The sequence below is a fragment of the Anarrhichthys ocellatus genome, unplaced genomic scaffold (genome assembly GCF_004355925.1).
Source record: "Anarrhichthys ocellatus isolate YVR2014 unplaced genomic scaffold, GSC_Weel_1.0 scaffold7, whole genome shotgun sequence".
Taxonomy (NCBI): domain Eukaryota; kingdom Metazoa; phylum Chordata; class Actinopteri; order Perciformes; family Anarhichadidae; genus Anarrhichthys; species Anarrhichthys ocellatus.
The window spans coordinates 7,609,305-7,627,602 of NW_022280037.1; the positions used below are offsets into that span (position 1 = coordinate 7,609,305).

General features: G+C 42.5%; 1 protein-coding gene across 1 annotated transcript in view; it reads left to right on the plus strand.

The window, feature by feature from the left end:
* Positions 1-18,298, plus strand: part of dph6 (diphthamine biosynthesis 6) — a 56,129-nt gene that overhangs the window by 16,993 nt on the left and 20,838 nt on the right. Inside the window, exons 6-12 of the mRNA XM_031847141.1 lie at positions 6,160-6,221; positions 6,690-6,784; positions 6,980-7,073; positions 8,981-9,131; positions 9,573-9,698; positions 11,291-11,420; positions 11,574-11,748. Of these exons, the coding sequence (XP_031703001.1) occupies positions 6,160-6,221; positions 6,690-6,784; positions 6,980-7,073; positions 8,981-9,131; positions 9,573-9,698; positions 11,291-11,420; positions 11,574-11,748 (833 nt within the window). The remainder of the gene's footprint in view (positions 1-6,159; positions 6,222-6,689; positions 6,785-6,979; positions 7,074-8,980; positions 9,132-9,572; positions 9,699-11,290; positions 11,421-11,573; positions 11,749-18,298) is intronic.

Genomic DNA, 18,298 nt, shown 5'->3' on the forward strand with positions numbered 1-18,298 from the left:
TATAGAAAACAAACCACACCCGTAAGACCTCAGTCACCTTGTAACCCAGCTACCGCCGCCAAGCCTTCTACTCTAAACACAACTTTGTCTAAAAGCAAATTCTCAACATTTTTTGGAAGATTATAATTAGAAAGGAAAGTCACCTCGGGTGCCTTTGAGTGTGTACCTTGGCCTCCGACTGTAGGTGTTTGTGTGAGTATGTGTGCATGTGTGTTTTGGCTACAGGTAAGAAGGAAAGATCTTATCAGCCCTGACTCCTCACCTGTCCCGAGGCAGTGGTAATTAGAAAGGAGAGAATTGAATAGGGGTGCAAGCGCCCAAGGCATTTTAGGCTGCACTCACATAATTGCAGCTTTGGTGGGAGCAGGTCTGAGCAGTCAGGTGTGCTGTTTAGGGGAGATTGTGTGACAAAGGGCGTACCTGGTGGCCTTTGGTGTTTGCGTGTGTGTGTATGTGAGCGAGAGAAAGACATTTGGAAGGATTTACTGGTGCAGACCTCATGAGGAGTAAAAAAAATAAAACTCTCACAGGGCATAGGTTAAGTCTGCGCCTGAACTGACAGCTAAAACGGCTTATGATATTCTTTAGTAGTATGAAATGGGTTTTGGTGGGCCCTGAATAGTGACAAGTCAATCAAGATTAATATTCCTTCATTAGGCACTCAGAAAGACAGGTGGAAATTAGCAGTGAATGGATAAAAAGGGGAAAAAAATATTTTCTTTCTTCAGGAAGGATATATTCCTTGAGGACAAATCCCTGCAGTGAAAAGACAGCTGTCCAAATGCAGGATGATCCTCTAAGTGAATTCTCTAGAAGTGTTCATTTGCGTGCTGATGGCAGCCTAAAATCACAAAAGAGAAAAAAAGAGGATTTCAGTCTTTGAAGATGCCAAATTGCATGTAGTGAAGTAAGTTCAACTATCCGAATCTCAGCCTGCGAATGTCAGAAAATGCTTCTAATTAGCAAAAAAAGAATTTCTCTCAAAGGGAAAATGCTTATTTTTGTTGGGAAACTGTCTCTTTTATAATACAATATCTCTTGAGCTAACCGTGGTAATTGGCCATTCCAAAAGCTAGTATTAAATATTCATGTCATTAGTTAATTGATTGATTAATGCAGGTGTATATGAGGGCACAGGTTCAGCAGTTAATTGGTCCTCAGCTCCAGAGATAATTGCCATGTGTGAAATCAAGGTCTATCCTCCGGAAAACCTTTTATCACCCATGATCTTCTACCCTTCACACGAACATAGCCTTTGTGCTATGAAGAAGGGAATTTATGTCACAAATTTGCTTTCACCGATCACCTCACCCGCTTAAAGACGTGGAATATAATTTAATATTTACTTAAAAGACAATTAATGTTCAAAGACTAACTTGAAAGCAGTGGATTGGCAATTTAGATTTCTATTTACTGAAGGAAACAAGCAAATTACAACCTGTTTTTTCCATTATCTATCGTATATTTAGTAATAATCTATAGTGCCAAGACATCGAGGTATGACAGTACCAGGCAGAATATATTTCTTAGAAGATTGGAGCATGATGATCAGACATTAGTAGCCCCTGCAAAAAGTCAAGATGCAATTTGCTCCTGGAATTAAGTGTGCTGTGCTCTAACCCAGGCCAAATTAACACTGTTATCTATTGATGACACGATCTGTACCGCACTAAAGCTCTAAGGCCCGACCTATACATTTAAGGAGGTTTTAAGTCAGCTGCAGTGAATGATAGACTTTCTTATTTGAGGTTATTAGTTTGAGAGGGGTCACATGTTCAGCCTCATGCTCAGGGTTGAGTTCAGCAACTTTCTATTGAGTCAGATCATAAAAATAAAAAAAATGAATAAAAAAATCTATAATTGTTTAAGTCAATTATAGTTGCAGCAAAATGTTTGTTTTATAAAACACAATGTTTTACTATCACAAGGCCAAAGTGACATCCTCCAAATACTTGTTTTAGTCCAGTTAACAGTCTAAAACCCAAATTTATTAGCTTTTATATTTATTATAAACCACATTTTGAGGATTGGCCGTTGAGAGATATTACACCAGGCAATGTTTTGCATTTTCTCTTAAAAAATAATAAAAACAGTGAGCAATCTTTTCAACTTCAAAACTTTCACTTTGTCTCATTTTCCTTTTATCATTTCTCAAATTTTACATTTTACGGGCATTTTTCTGCATTTATTAGATAGCATAAAGTAGAGAAAAATAAAAGGAATAGAGTCATGAGTCATTTTTATTTTAAAAGCATTTTTGTTAGGTTTGTTGAAATTTACATCCCACCAGCAATCAATAAATCATAATGCTCTGACAAAAAAAACGAGTGGCGGTTGCAGGCCTGTAATAAGCCAATCATTTCATTCGACCTTCGTGAAATGATTGGATGGCCTGCCTGTCTGTCTACCTACCTACCTGCCAACCTGCCAACCTCCCCCAACGCTCTCCAGTGGACTCGTCCTCCAGCCAAAATCAGTTTCATATGTTTGAGGGAGTGACTGTCGCTCTGAAGGGAGGGGGTGGAATTCTTTCAAAATTCAGCTTATTGTTACTGGTTTCTCCAAAGTTGCCTACCCCAGCTCTAAGTACCTGGACAAACATTTCACCTGCATGTCCTGCTAGCCACTGTGACCGTGATCTTTTCAAGCAAATTGATGTTCTTGACCAGTTAGACCAATTAGTTCAAATGTAATGGGAAGCAATTGTTTCTTTTCTTTTTTTTCAAACCACCTGTTCTGTAAAAAAATCCTTTATCTGTAAAAAGCATTTATTCATTTGCGCAGGTTAATTATGTGCGGGTTAAGTTCTGTACGGTTGTAAGTACTCCCAGTTTCTCCTTTTTGATTTGTTAAACTGAAAGGATTTCATCTTGATGTGATTGCTACACAATTCATGCTGCCTATTATTCTGCTCACAGGAGCTGAATTTCAGATAAGAGCCTGACAAATTTCACATATAACCTTAATCTTATCATCCTTTTGTACTGTGCCGCCTCCCTCCCCTTCTTTCTTCCTCTCTGTTCTTCATTTCTCTCTCTTGTGAAGATTAGGCGATAGTGAATAGCTATTGTTTTGGCGAGGGTCTTTGAGAGCGTTGTTTAAAGGCTGATGCAGCTCACCTGCGGAGGAGATGCTTATTTCATCCATTTAAAGGCTAAAATGTTACACATCATGAATCCAATTTTCTCTGCCTTTTCTCTCTGAAGGCAGGGATTAAAGCCGAGCTGTCAGCTCGCACGATCTTCAGACAAACCCTGCGCTCAGCTCAGCTCAGACAGTATCTAGAATCTCCCGGCTTTTAATTTAGCGTTAGGCTCAGTAAGCAAAATCACAAGCAGTTTCAATTAAATAGGCAACTCGCTGCTGTGGGTTTTCATGAATCAACCTCCTCAAGGTGGGAAAAGGCCAATCATGATCGTTAAAAAGAATTAGTGCAAAAGTGTGCTCTGGAAATAATTGCCATTGACTTCTTTAGGAGTAGTGGGAGCAGCATTTTCTATTGAGTTCAGAAGGAGAATGTTTTTTTTTTATTATCTGAGAGCTTTGACTTTGGGTCCAAGAATTGACTTCAAAAAGTGAATTTCTAAGCAGAATCAAAGGATTTTCTAGATTCCACTTGTTATTGTAAGCTCTCTGCTGCAGGATTAACTAGCATTGTGTCTTATAATGTTCTGCATACAGTTTTTAACATCACTTTTTCACATCAGTCACATAAAAACTAACTTGAATGCCTAAATGGCTCTTGGTTTACTTGTAAACTTTTTATTCCTGGCTAATTTCAAGGCCCTAAATGCCAACAATGTTTTTGAAAAATGCTCTCCCTCATTACTGGGCTCCCTGGTTTTAAAGTTCACTGAATTTAATTGGAGTTTTATAGGATAATATGAGGTAAAAAGCCCTTTTAAAGGAGAGCCATTTCTCTCAGTCTCTCTTAGGGAATCTCCTTTCTTTCCAAAGTGCAGTCTTGCTGTCTCTGGTGGCAGACTAATGGCAGCTTCTAGTGGGCTTATTTGGGTTTAATGTGGCATAATGAGGTTAGGTAATTGGGTTTAGGTCAAGTTGTAAAACAGGTTCAGAGGAGACAGAGATGTGAAGATCATGTAAATGAGCGGTGTTGGATCGCTGAAGGCTCACACCAGTGGCTACTCAAAGACTTCTCAAAGCAGGTATTGTACAAGTGCAAGCTTATTCCAGCTATCCTCATTTCCAAACGGTTTCAGTAACCTTAAGTCAGTCAGGAACATCAATTAAGAAAACACTCATACAAGTGCTAAGTGGTCTTGGGAGGAATACCTCCATGTTAATGCCATCTTTGTATCATTTTATCACTCACTCCTGTCTTCGTAGATTCCCATCGTCCCCTCCTCGTAAATATCATATCAAGTATCATATATTATTTAAGAGCAGGGAAGTTAATGAACGTATTAAAGAATGTGGCATCCCCTCAGCAATTTGGAGCCAATTATTAAAATTTGTTAAAAGGCATGACTAATTAAAGAGGATATTTAAATGGGATTGAATTTTAATGCTTTTTTTCCCCCGCTCCTGCCTTATTACCTTTGTGGCAGGGTTAAGATGAGAGGATGTTGAGATTAGGTATTCTCACAATAATTAAGACCACGGATCCCCTGGGATCCACACCCTTTCTACCTTCCCTCTCTCTCTCTCCCTCCGCTGTGGCCCTCTGTCTCTCCCCCGTCGTGCTGGACTACCGCGGCCCGGAGGAGAGACACAGCTGGGATGAAGATGAACCCAGGACGAGATGCCACGTCCTCACTTCCTCTCACCCTTTCCTCTTGTCTCCACGTGGGGCCCCACGGATGACACATTAACCTTTGAGGCTGTCAGGCCATGAGAGAGGAGAGATTCTCACATTACGATTAACTTTGTTCCTTTAATTAAACACATGAACGTGCCGATGAATAGGAATAGAGGAGCTATGGATTTTCAGAGAAATTATTAGGGACAATTCAGCAAAAAAAATTTATTGCGATGGCATTACTGTCACAACTGCACGTCACTCCATGTAGGTCATTGGTAACTTGATAATGATTATGTCAATCAATTAAGAGGCAGCCACAGAAAAAGGAAAATGTTGGAAGATAAGGCAAGCCATTGTCGGTGACCGTTAAGATTGTTGGGTTCCAGTAACTTTGACACAAGCATATAACACCGTGGTTTGTAATTTCCTAAGATTTAGCATTTTAGAGTCATGTCCTGTTATGTTTTCTATTCTTCGTAGATTGCACCTGGTACTCTGGGCTTTTGTTTTTTTGTCGGAACAGTGACGAATGTACAGTAGGAAACTTTCCTTGTGAAAGGAGTTGTTTACAAGGTGAGATGGAGTTCAGCGCGGTGGCGTCTGAAAGACAACATCAGGATTTAGTGTCATGAAGGAGTAAAACCCTACAATGCTCAACAAGCTGAGTAAGTGTTTACTGTTTAAGTCCACCTTTTTTTATTCCTGCTAATATGTACATAAGCTCTAAATAGGACTGATCGAAGTGCTAATCTTTAGCTGAAGCTACGGTCTAGATTCGGATATCTTGTTAAAAGGGCAGCTGGGTATGGCAATGGATGTTTTACTTGTTTCGTTTTTTTGTCTGGGGAGTGAGCTTGTGTTTGAGGAGTGTGGCACCACTGGGTATTCATACAAAGCACTCCATCCTTCCTTCCCCTCCTTCTTTTCTCCCCCATGCCTGTGAGTCACTTCCATGCACCATTTCAGGGGAAGGGGAGTGAAAAAGGCAAATAAACAAGATCTCTTTCCAGAGTTTACATTCTCAAAGGGAACTAGATGAGGGGGCGGCGGGCGAGGGGGCGTGGGGGGTCTGCGGCCAGCAATTTGAAATCTGTTGCCCTTACCCGGAGAGATCTGTGTACACTACTTGCAAAGTCAAACAAATAGATCCAGGGAGCAGGTTTACGTGTGTGTGTGTTTGTGCGTCTGCCTGTAAACCTCCCTGCCTGTCATCTTCAATCACTGTTCTCTGTTCCTGATCAGACCTCTCTCTCTCTCTCTCTCTCTCTCTCTCTCTCTCTCTCTCTCTCCATACGTGTGTCTGTGTGAAATTGTGTTTGTGTATGTATTTCTGTCTTTGTGCATCGCTGTGTGTATGTTTGTATGTCTCCTGTGTGCTTTTCTCACGTGGGTGCCAGGCCTGGATCCAGAGAAGCACTTAGGAAAACCTCTGGCTGACATGGAGCCCTATCTGAAACAGGTCACAGAGACTCTTCCACACACTTTACACTCTAGACTGCAGTACTTCCATGTATTTCTATTTGTACGCCATTTGCTCACAGCCCAGGTTAGCTGATGTGCATGTTCAAGTACTTAATACTACAGGGGAATATATTTTACTTTGATTTTTAGTTTTTGAGTAATTGTATTCTTAGTGCTCTGCTTTCTGTGCTTATTGTGAGAAAATATCCCTGAATATCCCAGTCACACCAAGCATGTACAGTTGCTGGTTTTTACCACAATGTTGGAAATATTTTGGTGTCAAAAGTAATACACTTCTCATTTAAACATGAGGATACTTGTGTTAATGTAAGACTTGTATTATTTCAAATTACTTGATATTTCTAGACTATGAATTGGAACATAAAGTTACATTTTGAATACTTTGTTCAAAGAAATACAGGAGTTTCAAAACATTTTAATAAGATGTTTTGCTTTCACTGATCAGCTCTCCCAGAAGTATGGAGTTCATATTTGTGGAGAAGGGGGCGAATATGAAACCTTCACCCTTGATTGTCCCCTCTTCAAAAAGAAGATGGTCATGTGAGTAAGGCAATATATATTTACATTCATTTGTCTGTATTATATGGACACTATTTTCAGCATGTGACTGTTTTATTTTTGTAAATTGATGTTTTATTTTTGCCAACACCTCTGTACATGAAAGTTTTTTCACGTGTGTGTGTGTGTGTGTGTGTGTGTGTGTGTGTGTGTGTGTGTGTGTGTGTGTGTGTTCAGTGATGCAACAGAGATGGTGATCCACTCAGCAGATGCCTTCGCTCCTGTTGGCTACCTAAACTTCACTGAGATACACACCGAGAACAAGGATGCCGTGAGTCATATTTCTGAAGGAATCCATGAGTACGGCTTGTTTTGCAAATGGGATCAATGCTGTTCAATGCTGTATCAATGATTTCACAACACAAGTTTGAGTCACCCTGGGGTTGATTGCTTCAAAACCACTCTGAGGGCAAAACAAATACAAGAACAAAACCTTTTGGTGTCTGATAACTTTGTCGAGCAGAAGAGAAACACAGCACTGTGGGGCAGGGTTCAGACCGCCCTCCAGAGGGCCTCTCTCTTTCGCACACTCTTGCTCTCGGTGTCTCCCTTCATCCCTCGCTCTCTCTCCTCTAGCCCCACATGGCCTACTTTGACGTCTGCAATATTCACTACAGCCGGAAACTAGGCCCAGCTTAATAAACATGTCGGCTCACATTAAGGCGCTTTGCATTCAGGTAGCTGGCTAAGCGGACACAGGCGGGGGTTGCGGGGGGCAGTAGGAATTGGCTTTTGGTATATTAGAAGGAGCTGAATGGGGCTGCACAGACACGATGGGGGACACTTCGTAACATTTCACTTTTCCTGCAAGAACTGACAACTTTATAATAATCCTTAAAGTCTTGTCAAAAATCCTGTGATGGAGACATTGACCTCAGTTAATTAGTCTGGTTATAATTGTCTGGTTTAATAAGACACCTACTAGTTGATGCGTTTTCCTGGCGACAGGAAGTGCTGCATGCATGTTATCGTATTTGTTGCCGCGGGGTTCTATAAGGGTTTCACTGAGGGATGCTACTCGCCCGTGGCTCAGCATGTCTCCAGGGTAAGGGCATGCGATTTGCTTGTGCGTTTCTTTGCACATCACACAGTAATGTTTACATTTGATTTTGTGTTTGTTTGTGGGCAAGACAGCGTGCGTTCGTGTATGTAGGATTGCGTGTGTGTCTATCTGCATGTTGGGTGGGGGCTGGGACTGTTATGGACAGAAAACATACCCCCATCCCACAACCTCCGTGACCCTGCAGCCTCACTCCCTACAGCTATATATTTTTTCACTCCCCACGCCGCTGCTCCCACCCCCATCACACAAACACACACGCGCCCACACGCTCCCACAGCCCCTGTAGCCCCCCCTAGGTTGCTGGGGGAAGAGCAGGGAGATCCAGGGCCTGCAAGGGGAGGGGAAGGGAAAAGGAAGGGGGGGTGGCAACCAGGGGAGAACCTGCCCTGGTTCAGCCTTCTGAAGCTCTTCTCGTCAGGGTGACAGATCTGCGGTGACACTAGCACTAGAGGAAACTGCACCGGGCTCAGGGGGTGGGGATGGACCACCATCATTTGCCCTGCGTTAATGCTAGTCAAGCTATTTTTCATGCTGGCCAGGAGAGAGGGGCTGAAGTATAATTAATTTGATTATCATACGGCCTAATGCAGTTGACAGCAGATGAGGGGGGTGAATGAGTGTTCGGCAGGGTGAGGAGGGGCGTTAAGGAAATATGAAATATGTATTCAAATGTGTAACGCCCCAGCACGATTTGGCAGGTAATATGTATGCCTCAGAGAAATATGGTAATGATTTGTTATTTAAAGAAGTAGCAAAGGAAAGTATAACTAAACAGCAGGAAGAGACTGGTGAAATCCAAAACATGTCTCACCCATCCAGTCATGAGTTTTGACTGACAGCCAGCATGATTGAATCTACAGTATCAGAAAACACCACTCCCTATTCGCCTGAACCACGAATATGTTAGCATGTTGTTTCATATTCATTCACCTTGAAGTTATATGTATCTGGGCCCTTGTCATGAAAGACTGACACACACACACACACATAGCCCGCTTGGTGGGGTATTTGAAAAGGCTGGCTAATTATACAGCGTTTTGTCTGTCTTTGCAAAAGGCTCAGCGCACTTTGGTGGGCGTTTGGCCTAATGTATTCCCTGTGGTGCTTTATTGCAGGATGTGGTGGCGAGAGCTGTGCCCCATGGTAGTTGTCCTTGCCAGAACGCCATTGACAAGATGACTGAGGAGGTGGAATATGCTGATCAAGCTCAAGACAACGAGCAAGAATTTACATCAAATTGTGACCTTAGTTGTCAGCAGGGCCACGGTGAGATTCATTTTTGGTGAGACATGCACGTGCTGACAAGCATGCTTGAGTGTGTGTTTATGAGTGTGTGTGTGTGTGTGTGTGTGTGTGTGTGTGTGTGTCAAATGATATTTGTGTGTGGTGTTTGCTCCCTGAATCTGTGTCATGCGGCCAGCGTCATGATGCTAGTATTTCTGTGTGAGTCTTTGACAAGCGCTGTCATCTTCTCTGTGTATTTGTGACAATCTCTGAATTATTTTCTCCGTAGACATGAACCACCTATGCATGAATTACCTCTCGTACAGCATATGCCTTCGTTGTAAATGAAGAAAAAAATGTACACACTCATTTTCTACGATCTAAAAGTCTTCAACGAGCATTATAAGCCTGGACCAACCATTTGTACTGTACAAAATATGTGTGAAAATCAACTTCTTCCTTTTCTTTTACCTCTTCCTGCAGACCTCCCTCCATCCTGCTCACCAAGAAGCTCCAAAGGCTATCAGTGGATCTCGGGCGTCAACGGCCTTCAGTGCAAAGATCTCGGGATCCAGGGCCAGACATCGGCGGCTTTCAAACAGCTGCAAAGTAAGGGAAAGTGTGAGGGAGAGAACATGTTGGGCGACACAGTGAACAGTTTTGAAGAACATGGTGTTCGTCTGCTGTGAACATGCTTTTAAATATCTCTACACTCGGGGGGGGAAAATGAGGGTCTACTAGAAAATTCCTTTTTGCCTCCCTTGAATCGCAGAAGAAAAGGCCCACGCGACGTCATTTGCAAGTAAACTAACCTTTAAGAAGTCGCGTTTTCTTCAATCAAATAATAACTCTTTGATATGACCAAGGGGAGATGATACAGAATTCCTTTGTCCAGGGGTGATTTGAGCAGCTCAGTAAAACATATTCTACAAGGCTTACTGTACTACTTGAGCCCCAAACATCCGTTAGAGAAAAACATATGGGGAAAAACTTCTTTGTCCCTTGGGCGTCTTTGTTTCTCCTTGCCGCGTTAGCTAAAGACATAAGAGGAGGAGGAGCTTGAGAAGTCGTTACTTATTCAGAAGTGCTTGTCAACCCAGCAGGCAAAACCCTGTGTGTCAGAGACTCCGTCCGTCACAAGATTGGGATCGCGAGTTGGCCACCAAACAAGGACAAGCACTTCAAATTAACCCAAAACAAAGCCTCTTTTAAAACGCATACACTCACACTGCAGTCATGTTGGGTGGGTTATCGTTTTTGCCCTGCAGAAGTTTAAAAGTGCAGGCTTCTACACTGTATCTGATTCTTTTTTTTTTCCCTCTCATGCTCATTTTTGATGGAGAAAGAGGAGCGAAAGATGAAAAGCATATTTAATGTTTATCGTGGTGCTCGGCTGAACAGCCTTCACAGTGCAGAGACAATATTAAACAAGTTAATATTTAATGAACAACCTCTTTGTATGAGGGCGAAGTAGTCTGAGACGCTGGTGTTGGCAAAGGAAAAACAAACTTGAAGCTCTTTCAAATGATTGTAGGGTGAAAGGCTTTGCTTTGAGCCCTTGTGCCTGTGTTTGAATCCAAAGCCTACGATATGCACACATACTGCGTTAGACTGCTCTTTATAGAAGGGGACACATACCATTACCACTTTAATGCGGTTTCAATGGATTCAAGTGCCAGGGAAAAACATAGAAACTATCCACCTCTTAACTACAGTAGTGATAGCCTTCAAATTACTTTTTGAACAGACTGACTTTATGGAAGGTTGTGAGCCTGACATTTTGACAGCATCAAATGCCTGCACACTGACTTAGACTGCATGAGTATTTGTTTGTCACTGGCAAGTTCGTATGTTGCAGTGGGAATAGATACAACTCACGACTTGCTCAAAACCAAATAAAGAAATACTAGAACTAGAATATTTTTAGCGAGATAAACCAAAAAGATGAATCTCAAAGAACAAATTTGTTGGAATTGGTGACCCGTTACAAATAAGACTATACTGGGGCCAAATGCAGCACTTATTTTTGGTATATACTGCTCGATACCACTTATATGTGGAACACAACCACATTTACCAAATATGCATTCGTTAGCTTAGCCAAGATGGGTGTAAGTTTGTTGTAGGTAAGGTTATGTTACCACAATTTATGATATGCTACACTACAGTTATTTACAGTGCAACGTGTTGGCTGTGTCCAGGTGAGTTGGACAACAGAGGCTGGAAGATGACGGACATCATCCTTGTACATCTGTATGTGAGGTCCATGGAAGACTTTGTTCCTCTCAACACCGTCTATAAGAAACACTTTGGCATGAACCCTCCAGCAAGGTAAAGGTGCAAACACACAAACAGACCTTTCCCACTGTTTTCCTTCTCTCTGTTAAGGAACATTTACATTCACTCCAAATACATGTGCTTCTCTTCAGCAGCTTTATTCTCAATTCTCGCATTCCTTCCATGTTTCCTCTCTTTTCCTTGTAGGGTGTGTGTTCAGGCTCCTCTACCTGCCGGTCAGCTGCTGCAGATGGACTGCCTGCTCCATGACTGGACCGAGCCCCCGGAGGAAGGCTGCTTCCACCAGAGGGAAGCCCTGCATGTCCAGAGCCTGTCCCACTGGGCCCCAGCCAACATCGGGCCCTACAGTCAGGCCCTCAGGGTAAGGCTCCAAGGTCCACAACAGGGTGGGGGGGGGTAAGAGTGCCGACAGTTTATTAGATTAATTATAAACTAAACTTTCAATAGACCAATTTAATTATTCAGCTAATGATGTTCAGCATTAAGGTCTTGTTAAATGGTGTGCTTTGCAGGCCACCCAGTTATCTACACACATTTATTAATTTCTGTTCATTTTCTGTTCATTTCACCCCCTCTCTTTCACATAACTTCTTTGGCTAATAATTGCAAATGATCGTGAAACTGAATCCACTGAATCCCTTGATCCTTGTCTAAGGGGCCGAGCCCCCTTTTGCCCCATTCAAAGTATTACCTTATACTTTAGGTGACTAATAGATCAATGTAGAACTACCAAGGATTACTTGGATGAATGACGAACCTCGCTGGGGATTCTTATAATGCTTTGTTGTGCTTGACTCTTACAAAGCAATTAAAGGGTCTCCGATTACGTGCAGTAACCTGTGTTTGTCTCTGTTGTCTCTGTTTATGTGTAGCTGCATGCGTGCAGATGCATGTGATTGTTGTTATGTGTGATAGTTTGTTCGCATTACTACTTTTATGTATACTTGTAAATATGTATCCCTATTATAGTGGGCAGTGTGTATCCATCTTTGCACTTGTTTGTAAAGCTACGAATACAACTTCTTTCGTATTGTTTCAAACCCAGGAAGAATGTCAAATTCAAAGGCTGAGCAGAGGAAGTGCGGGCCGCGGTTGCACGGTTGGCTTGGTGTTTTGTTTACCCGGTGTGTATTATATGGGATTACACTTGTCAAGGTACTGTCAACAAGGATAGCGTCCATCTCCTCCACGCTGTCCTTGATCCTGCAGCCAAATCCGTCCATGAGTGAGAACATGTGTGGATTACCCATTCATTGAGAGCTTGACGGCATATCTCACCAGTGTGTCACTGAAGCTCCGAGGTTTTGGATTCCTGAGATGTAACCTACAGAATCAGGTTTGCTTTTAACTTGATTTCCTCAATGGAGTCTCATTGAGACATGAAATTGAAGTCAGCTGTAGGCATGTGCTATCGCCTCTGGAAAACAGCCTGATCTCTCATACCTCTAATGATCATTCACATCCAAAGCAATTTGAGAAAACAATGAGAGGAGTTTGCTTGCTCAGAGCTGTGCACAAAGCTTCACACGACCCCCGTGTCGCCTCTCAGTGTCTGCTCCTCTTCCACGCTACGATGACTTAATTTGATCAAAAATGTATTAACAACTCTTCAGTACAGCTAGAGATTTTTACATATTGATACAATTACCCCCTCGCTGTGAGCAAGCATGCTGTGCCACCCCTCCTCTCACCAGTACGTTGACTCCATCTTAATGACAATTTTCCTTGGTGACTGTTGCCGTGTGACACCATGGTGACAGGGCTCTGGCAACAACAGAGACGGAAAAGCTGCCGTCTGAGACCAAATAACCTGGAGGCCTCCACGTTCACCGTCTGTGGAAAAGAACTGGTAATTAAAAGAAGGATCCGGCTCTACACGGGGGATGGAATGGGGGGGATTGAACTTGAAATGATTAAAGGATGAATTTGTGATCTTAATTATGTCCAGAGAACGTAATCAGTTTTGTGAAGCAGAGTTGTTTTTCTGATGAGGTCTTTGAAGGGGCAATGACTTAATGCAGGATAAAATAAATAATTGAGCCTCGCCTTTGATGACTAATTGTGGTTAAGCGTTAACTTTCTTGTTGGTTATATTGACAGAGTGTAGTAATGCTAACCATTTGAATGCGCTGTATTCAAATAGGGCTATAAACTGATCAACTCTATTGGGACCAGTTTATTGGGACACTTTTGACAAGTGTTCAGTGGTTTGAGAGACAGCACATGGCTACTGACAGACCATGCACTCTGGTCGTGCAGGATGTGATTACAGTAGGTTTTTCCACATTGAAAGGCTGGGTCTGGTGAAGGTAGAGTGGAACGGCATTAGGGATTGGCATGTGATGGATGCTGGACCTTCAGACGCCATCCATCTATTCATCTATCTGCCTGGCTTGTCAAATCTCTCAGCTTCAGCTCTCGGGAATGGCAAGCTGACTGACTGTCAACTTGGCCTGGCGAGCTGACAGATTCAGATCTGACTTGATTTAAAGAATTAGTTAACCTTTATGATGTCAGAGCTGCGGGCCTCTTGGTGTATTGTATGTTAATGTATGATATACCGGTAGTTTAGGTAAAAGCCGCAAGCTATAAAGATGAGAGCAGTGATTTAATGTATGCTTTGTTTTTACACTGTTTCATATTTTTCCTGATTGACACGGGTTTAGAGGTTGTATTCACATTAACATGTATCCTTGTAGTATATCATTTGTGAGTGCAGCAGTATCAAAGCTCTCGCCGCGGTTTTTTGTTTTGCTGTCTTATTTATCAGACATCTAATGCAAATTTTGCTGTCATTTCTTCAGACACAATTTGCATAATCTAATTAAGATATAAGACATTTCACTGTTTTTAATACATCAATTTATTGAGAACAAAAGAAGCTCTCAGACATCCAGTATTTATTTTGTGCAAAATATCAAAACTACTTCTCTCATTACAACAAAAGCCAAGTAATGGCATGCTTATGACTGCATCTTCTGTCAGTTGTTTCTTAAAAGGAGCTTTTAAACAATTCCATTGCATTAAGATAATAGCAGGAAAAAAAAGAATGGGTTTCTTTAGCCAGCAATGTGCCACATCTTTACACAGAAATCCATTTGTACTAACAGACAATTACACATTTGAGTTGCCAGATGGAAGAAAAATTGACCCGTCATTTGCTGAAGTCAGAGGTAACAACAGGAGTCTCAAACTGCAGGACGTTTACCACATCTATTTTAGATTCATTCTTCCTGCTCCATCACATTCCCTTTGGAGCCACATTTACACAGGCACACACAAAAGCCAAACCGGGTCTGAATAGGAGGACTATCGGTTGAATGGCTGTTAAACATCTCCTATTTCCTGTTAAGGTAAGTGGTTCACCCCTGGGATATTTGCGAGGAAATTATACTCACTGATCAGATTCTGCGGGGTGTGCTTTGGGAGCTGACTGCTCTAGCCTCAGGTTGCTGGTGAACACTAACCCCTTGCCTCATTCCCATAATTGTGAGTGACAGTCAATAATGTGGAAGACCGTCTTGCAACAAGCCTGCGATAGGATTTGCATTGGATTTTGAAAATTGTCAAAGTGGACTGTGAGGCATCAGGAGGGAAGTGGATCTGACGCTGCCAATTAGCGTCAAAGGGAGGAGTGTACGGTGGCGGGTTGTAGAATTTGAATAATCTCCTTTTAAGGAGACTCAATGTCTAAAAACAATGAGCTGAACTTCGTCTGACTCTCTTGATGATAAGTTCAGAGGTCAAGCTGAGTCATATTGAGGTTGGGTCACCCATGTAGGACCAGACTAAAAGAAGAGCATAGGTAGACGTTTCTTCTGCTTGTTTGGAGCCTCATTTAGATTTTGTTTATTTCCGTCAATAACATCGCATATAGAGAGTATTGTAAATGACTTTAAGGACTTGTTAAGATAATTGACAGTAGAGAATAATATGTGTGCAAGAATCACAAACTAAGTTGAACATACTTCATACGATTAATCTCCATCTGTGTTTTAAAAGAAGCATACTGGTATGTTACAGTGATTTCTCTAAAAAATGTAGCTGGAGAACACATAGCACACAAAGAGTTTGTGAAGATAGCAGCACTGGTTTATGGTGAACAATCAAAGGGATGACAGATAAATATGAGCTAGTGTGGTGAGTGAGAAAGCAGAAATGTTAGTGATGAATAGCAGAAATTAAGCTAAGTGCTGTAGTTTTATGGTTTGTTCTCAGTCGGAACGTTTCGCTACTGTAAAAGAGTCAACGTGCACAATTCGGCAGCGCCCCCCCATCTCCCCAAACTTCCTTTACATCTAGAGACTGCATCTTCCTCAATTACCACAGAAGAGTAATTAGCCCAAAAACAGTGTGTGTACGTGCATCTGCGTTCGGGGAGGTATTCATGCAGCACGAACAGATTAATTAGGACATTTAACTTCATTTCTAATACAACAAAATTAATCCCATAAAATGTGAGAGATCTCAGAGGAGGTGCCTGTCAGCATCTGACGCATCTCCCCTGTTTGCCATAATCTATTAAAACCTTGCTTTTATCTCACCTCTCCCCTGTCATACTTTATGGATTTTTTCATAAACACGGCCCATACTTCATAAATGTCTCAATTTTCTAGTCTATTAACATTACTTCAAAAGCACTTGATAAAAGAGGAGGGCATGCGTGAAATAATGCGCCAATAATACGAAGCGCTGGAGGCTAGAACAGTAGGGGCGGCTCGCTAGCATGCACACTCAGACAATGCGAGGGATGTTATCAACTTTAATAAAGAACAAATGATCACTTCCAACCAGGGAGGAGGGGGAGATGAGGCAGGGAGGAAGGGGTGGGGCCAGGAGGGGAACCGTTGTCGGGTAATTGAGTCGATGAAAAATGAGGTCTTGAAGGCTCAGCGGTTTGAGCAGTCATGAGATTGAAAGCTTCTCAAAACTACGGTCTTCAGCACTTGTAGTCACTTGTTCCTAGTTGCAGTGGTGGATGTTAACACAGATTTGTTTTTTCTTTTCATTTTACTGAAGACACAAGTAGAATAGGCCCGTTGTTTCCCTTCCTGAATGCCTGAATGGTGTGCAATGAGTTGAACCTTTTGTCTGAGGAGAGTCAGAAAGGTTTTTGACAGACAGTCGGGTTTCACCTCGCAGCCTTTCTCCAGCGAGCTCCTGTCTCTGTACATCACCTGAGTCTGTCTCTGTAGGCTTTACTCATCCTACCCAAACACTGGGGTCAACTGTCTTCATTTGAACTGGACACACACAAAACATACTGATCAAACCCAGTAAGACCTTGCTGCAGTGGCTTGTCGGCTGTATGCCCCGAGGCCAGGTTTTTACACACAAATAGACACAGACACACACACACACACACACACACACACCTGTGAGCTCTTTGTGAAAGGCCCTAGCTGTATCACAAGGTAAACTGGTTTGGTCACTGTAACACACTCATGACTGACTGACAGGACGGGTATGTACAGCATTTAATCTGCTTTGATTGACACGCAAATAGAAAAAAATGTAAGCAAAGACAAACAAAATGGATGATTGAGCAAACACACGTTATCTTAAACCATCAGCACCGAAACATTTGTTGGCAAATGTTTGCTCGTGTGCAGGTCTGCATACTCTTGTATGGAAAACAGGGACTTATTTCCCCCTCCACTAATATTGCTTACAATAGCAAGATGTATATCTGCGTTGACACTTGGTCATAGCGCTGTCCTGGGACATTGTTAGAGCTATTGGTCGGGGTTGGGCACTTGTGCCTGTAAATGTGTACACATGTATGTGAGAGGTCATATCAGACTACGTTTTTAATCTGATGAGGGGGCAGTTGTATGGGAAGTGGTAGACGGCAGAGGAGGTAATTATGTTCCTCCCAATCCTGTCCTACGCGCCCCACGTCCCCCCTTTTCTCTCCTGCTGTGACTGCGTAGAGGCTGACCTGGCATTGCGGTGGTCATTTTCAGGAGTCAGTGCGTTCTTTAATACATTATCCTGTGCCGCTGCTTCTGCAGCACCACGTGGGGACAGACTGGTATCAGCTTGTACCAGGCGAGGACAGGGGAAGGACTGGATCTGTCAGAGTGCATCGACTCTCACGCGGACGCGTACGCCAGCGCTGTGCTTCCACCCCGGCCCCTGCCACACTCCCACTCATTAATGGGCCCGGCCCTGACAACTGATCCTAATTGCCTTTGAACAGCTCTTCATGTATTATTGGTGCCTGACTGCCTTGGTTCATGTCAACAAGCCATGGGGAGCAAGGACAGGATATCCACAGCCATCGTCCGTCTTCCTCTTTTACATACTGAATGATGCGGAGATACACCTAAACTAGATATGCATGTAAATATATGCCGTATAAGTAATGTGTGTACGTGTCCCACATAACCATCCTTAATCACCCGGGAAGCCTTAAGAGAACTGGTCTCTGGTGTCTCTAGTGAATGGTCAGCCCCCCATCCGAGTCTGTCTACTTTCTGTGTAAACAAGTATTATGTAAAATATCTTTGAGGCTACAGTATATGAATAGAATATACTAGACCATTTAATGGAATGTAGATGAATGTATTCAGTAATGATGTCTGAATATGATTTTCTTTGATAAATGGATTACTCTTTTCTTTTTTAATTTGAGACGACCACATGCTACACGAGTGTCTATGCGTGTGTGTGTGTGCTCGCGCTTGTTTTCTTCTCACTTTGTCACTGCCGATGAGCAGCGGAGGGGCAAACGGTTCAGAGATATCAAGGAGGCATCTGAAAAGCGTCGTGCAAAGATCCCACCACAGCAGATATATGCCAAGACATTTGCGCTGTTACAACTGCGATCACAAACACTCAGTCAAAACACATCATTATTTGTAGTCCCATGTGTGAATTATTACCCCCCATATCCAACTTTTTACTTC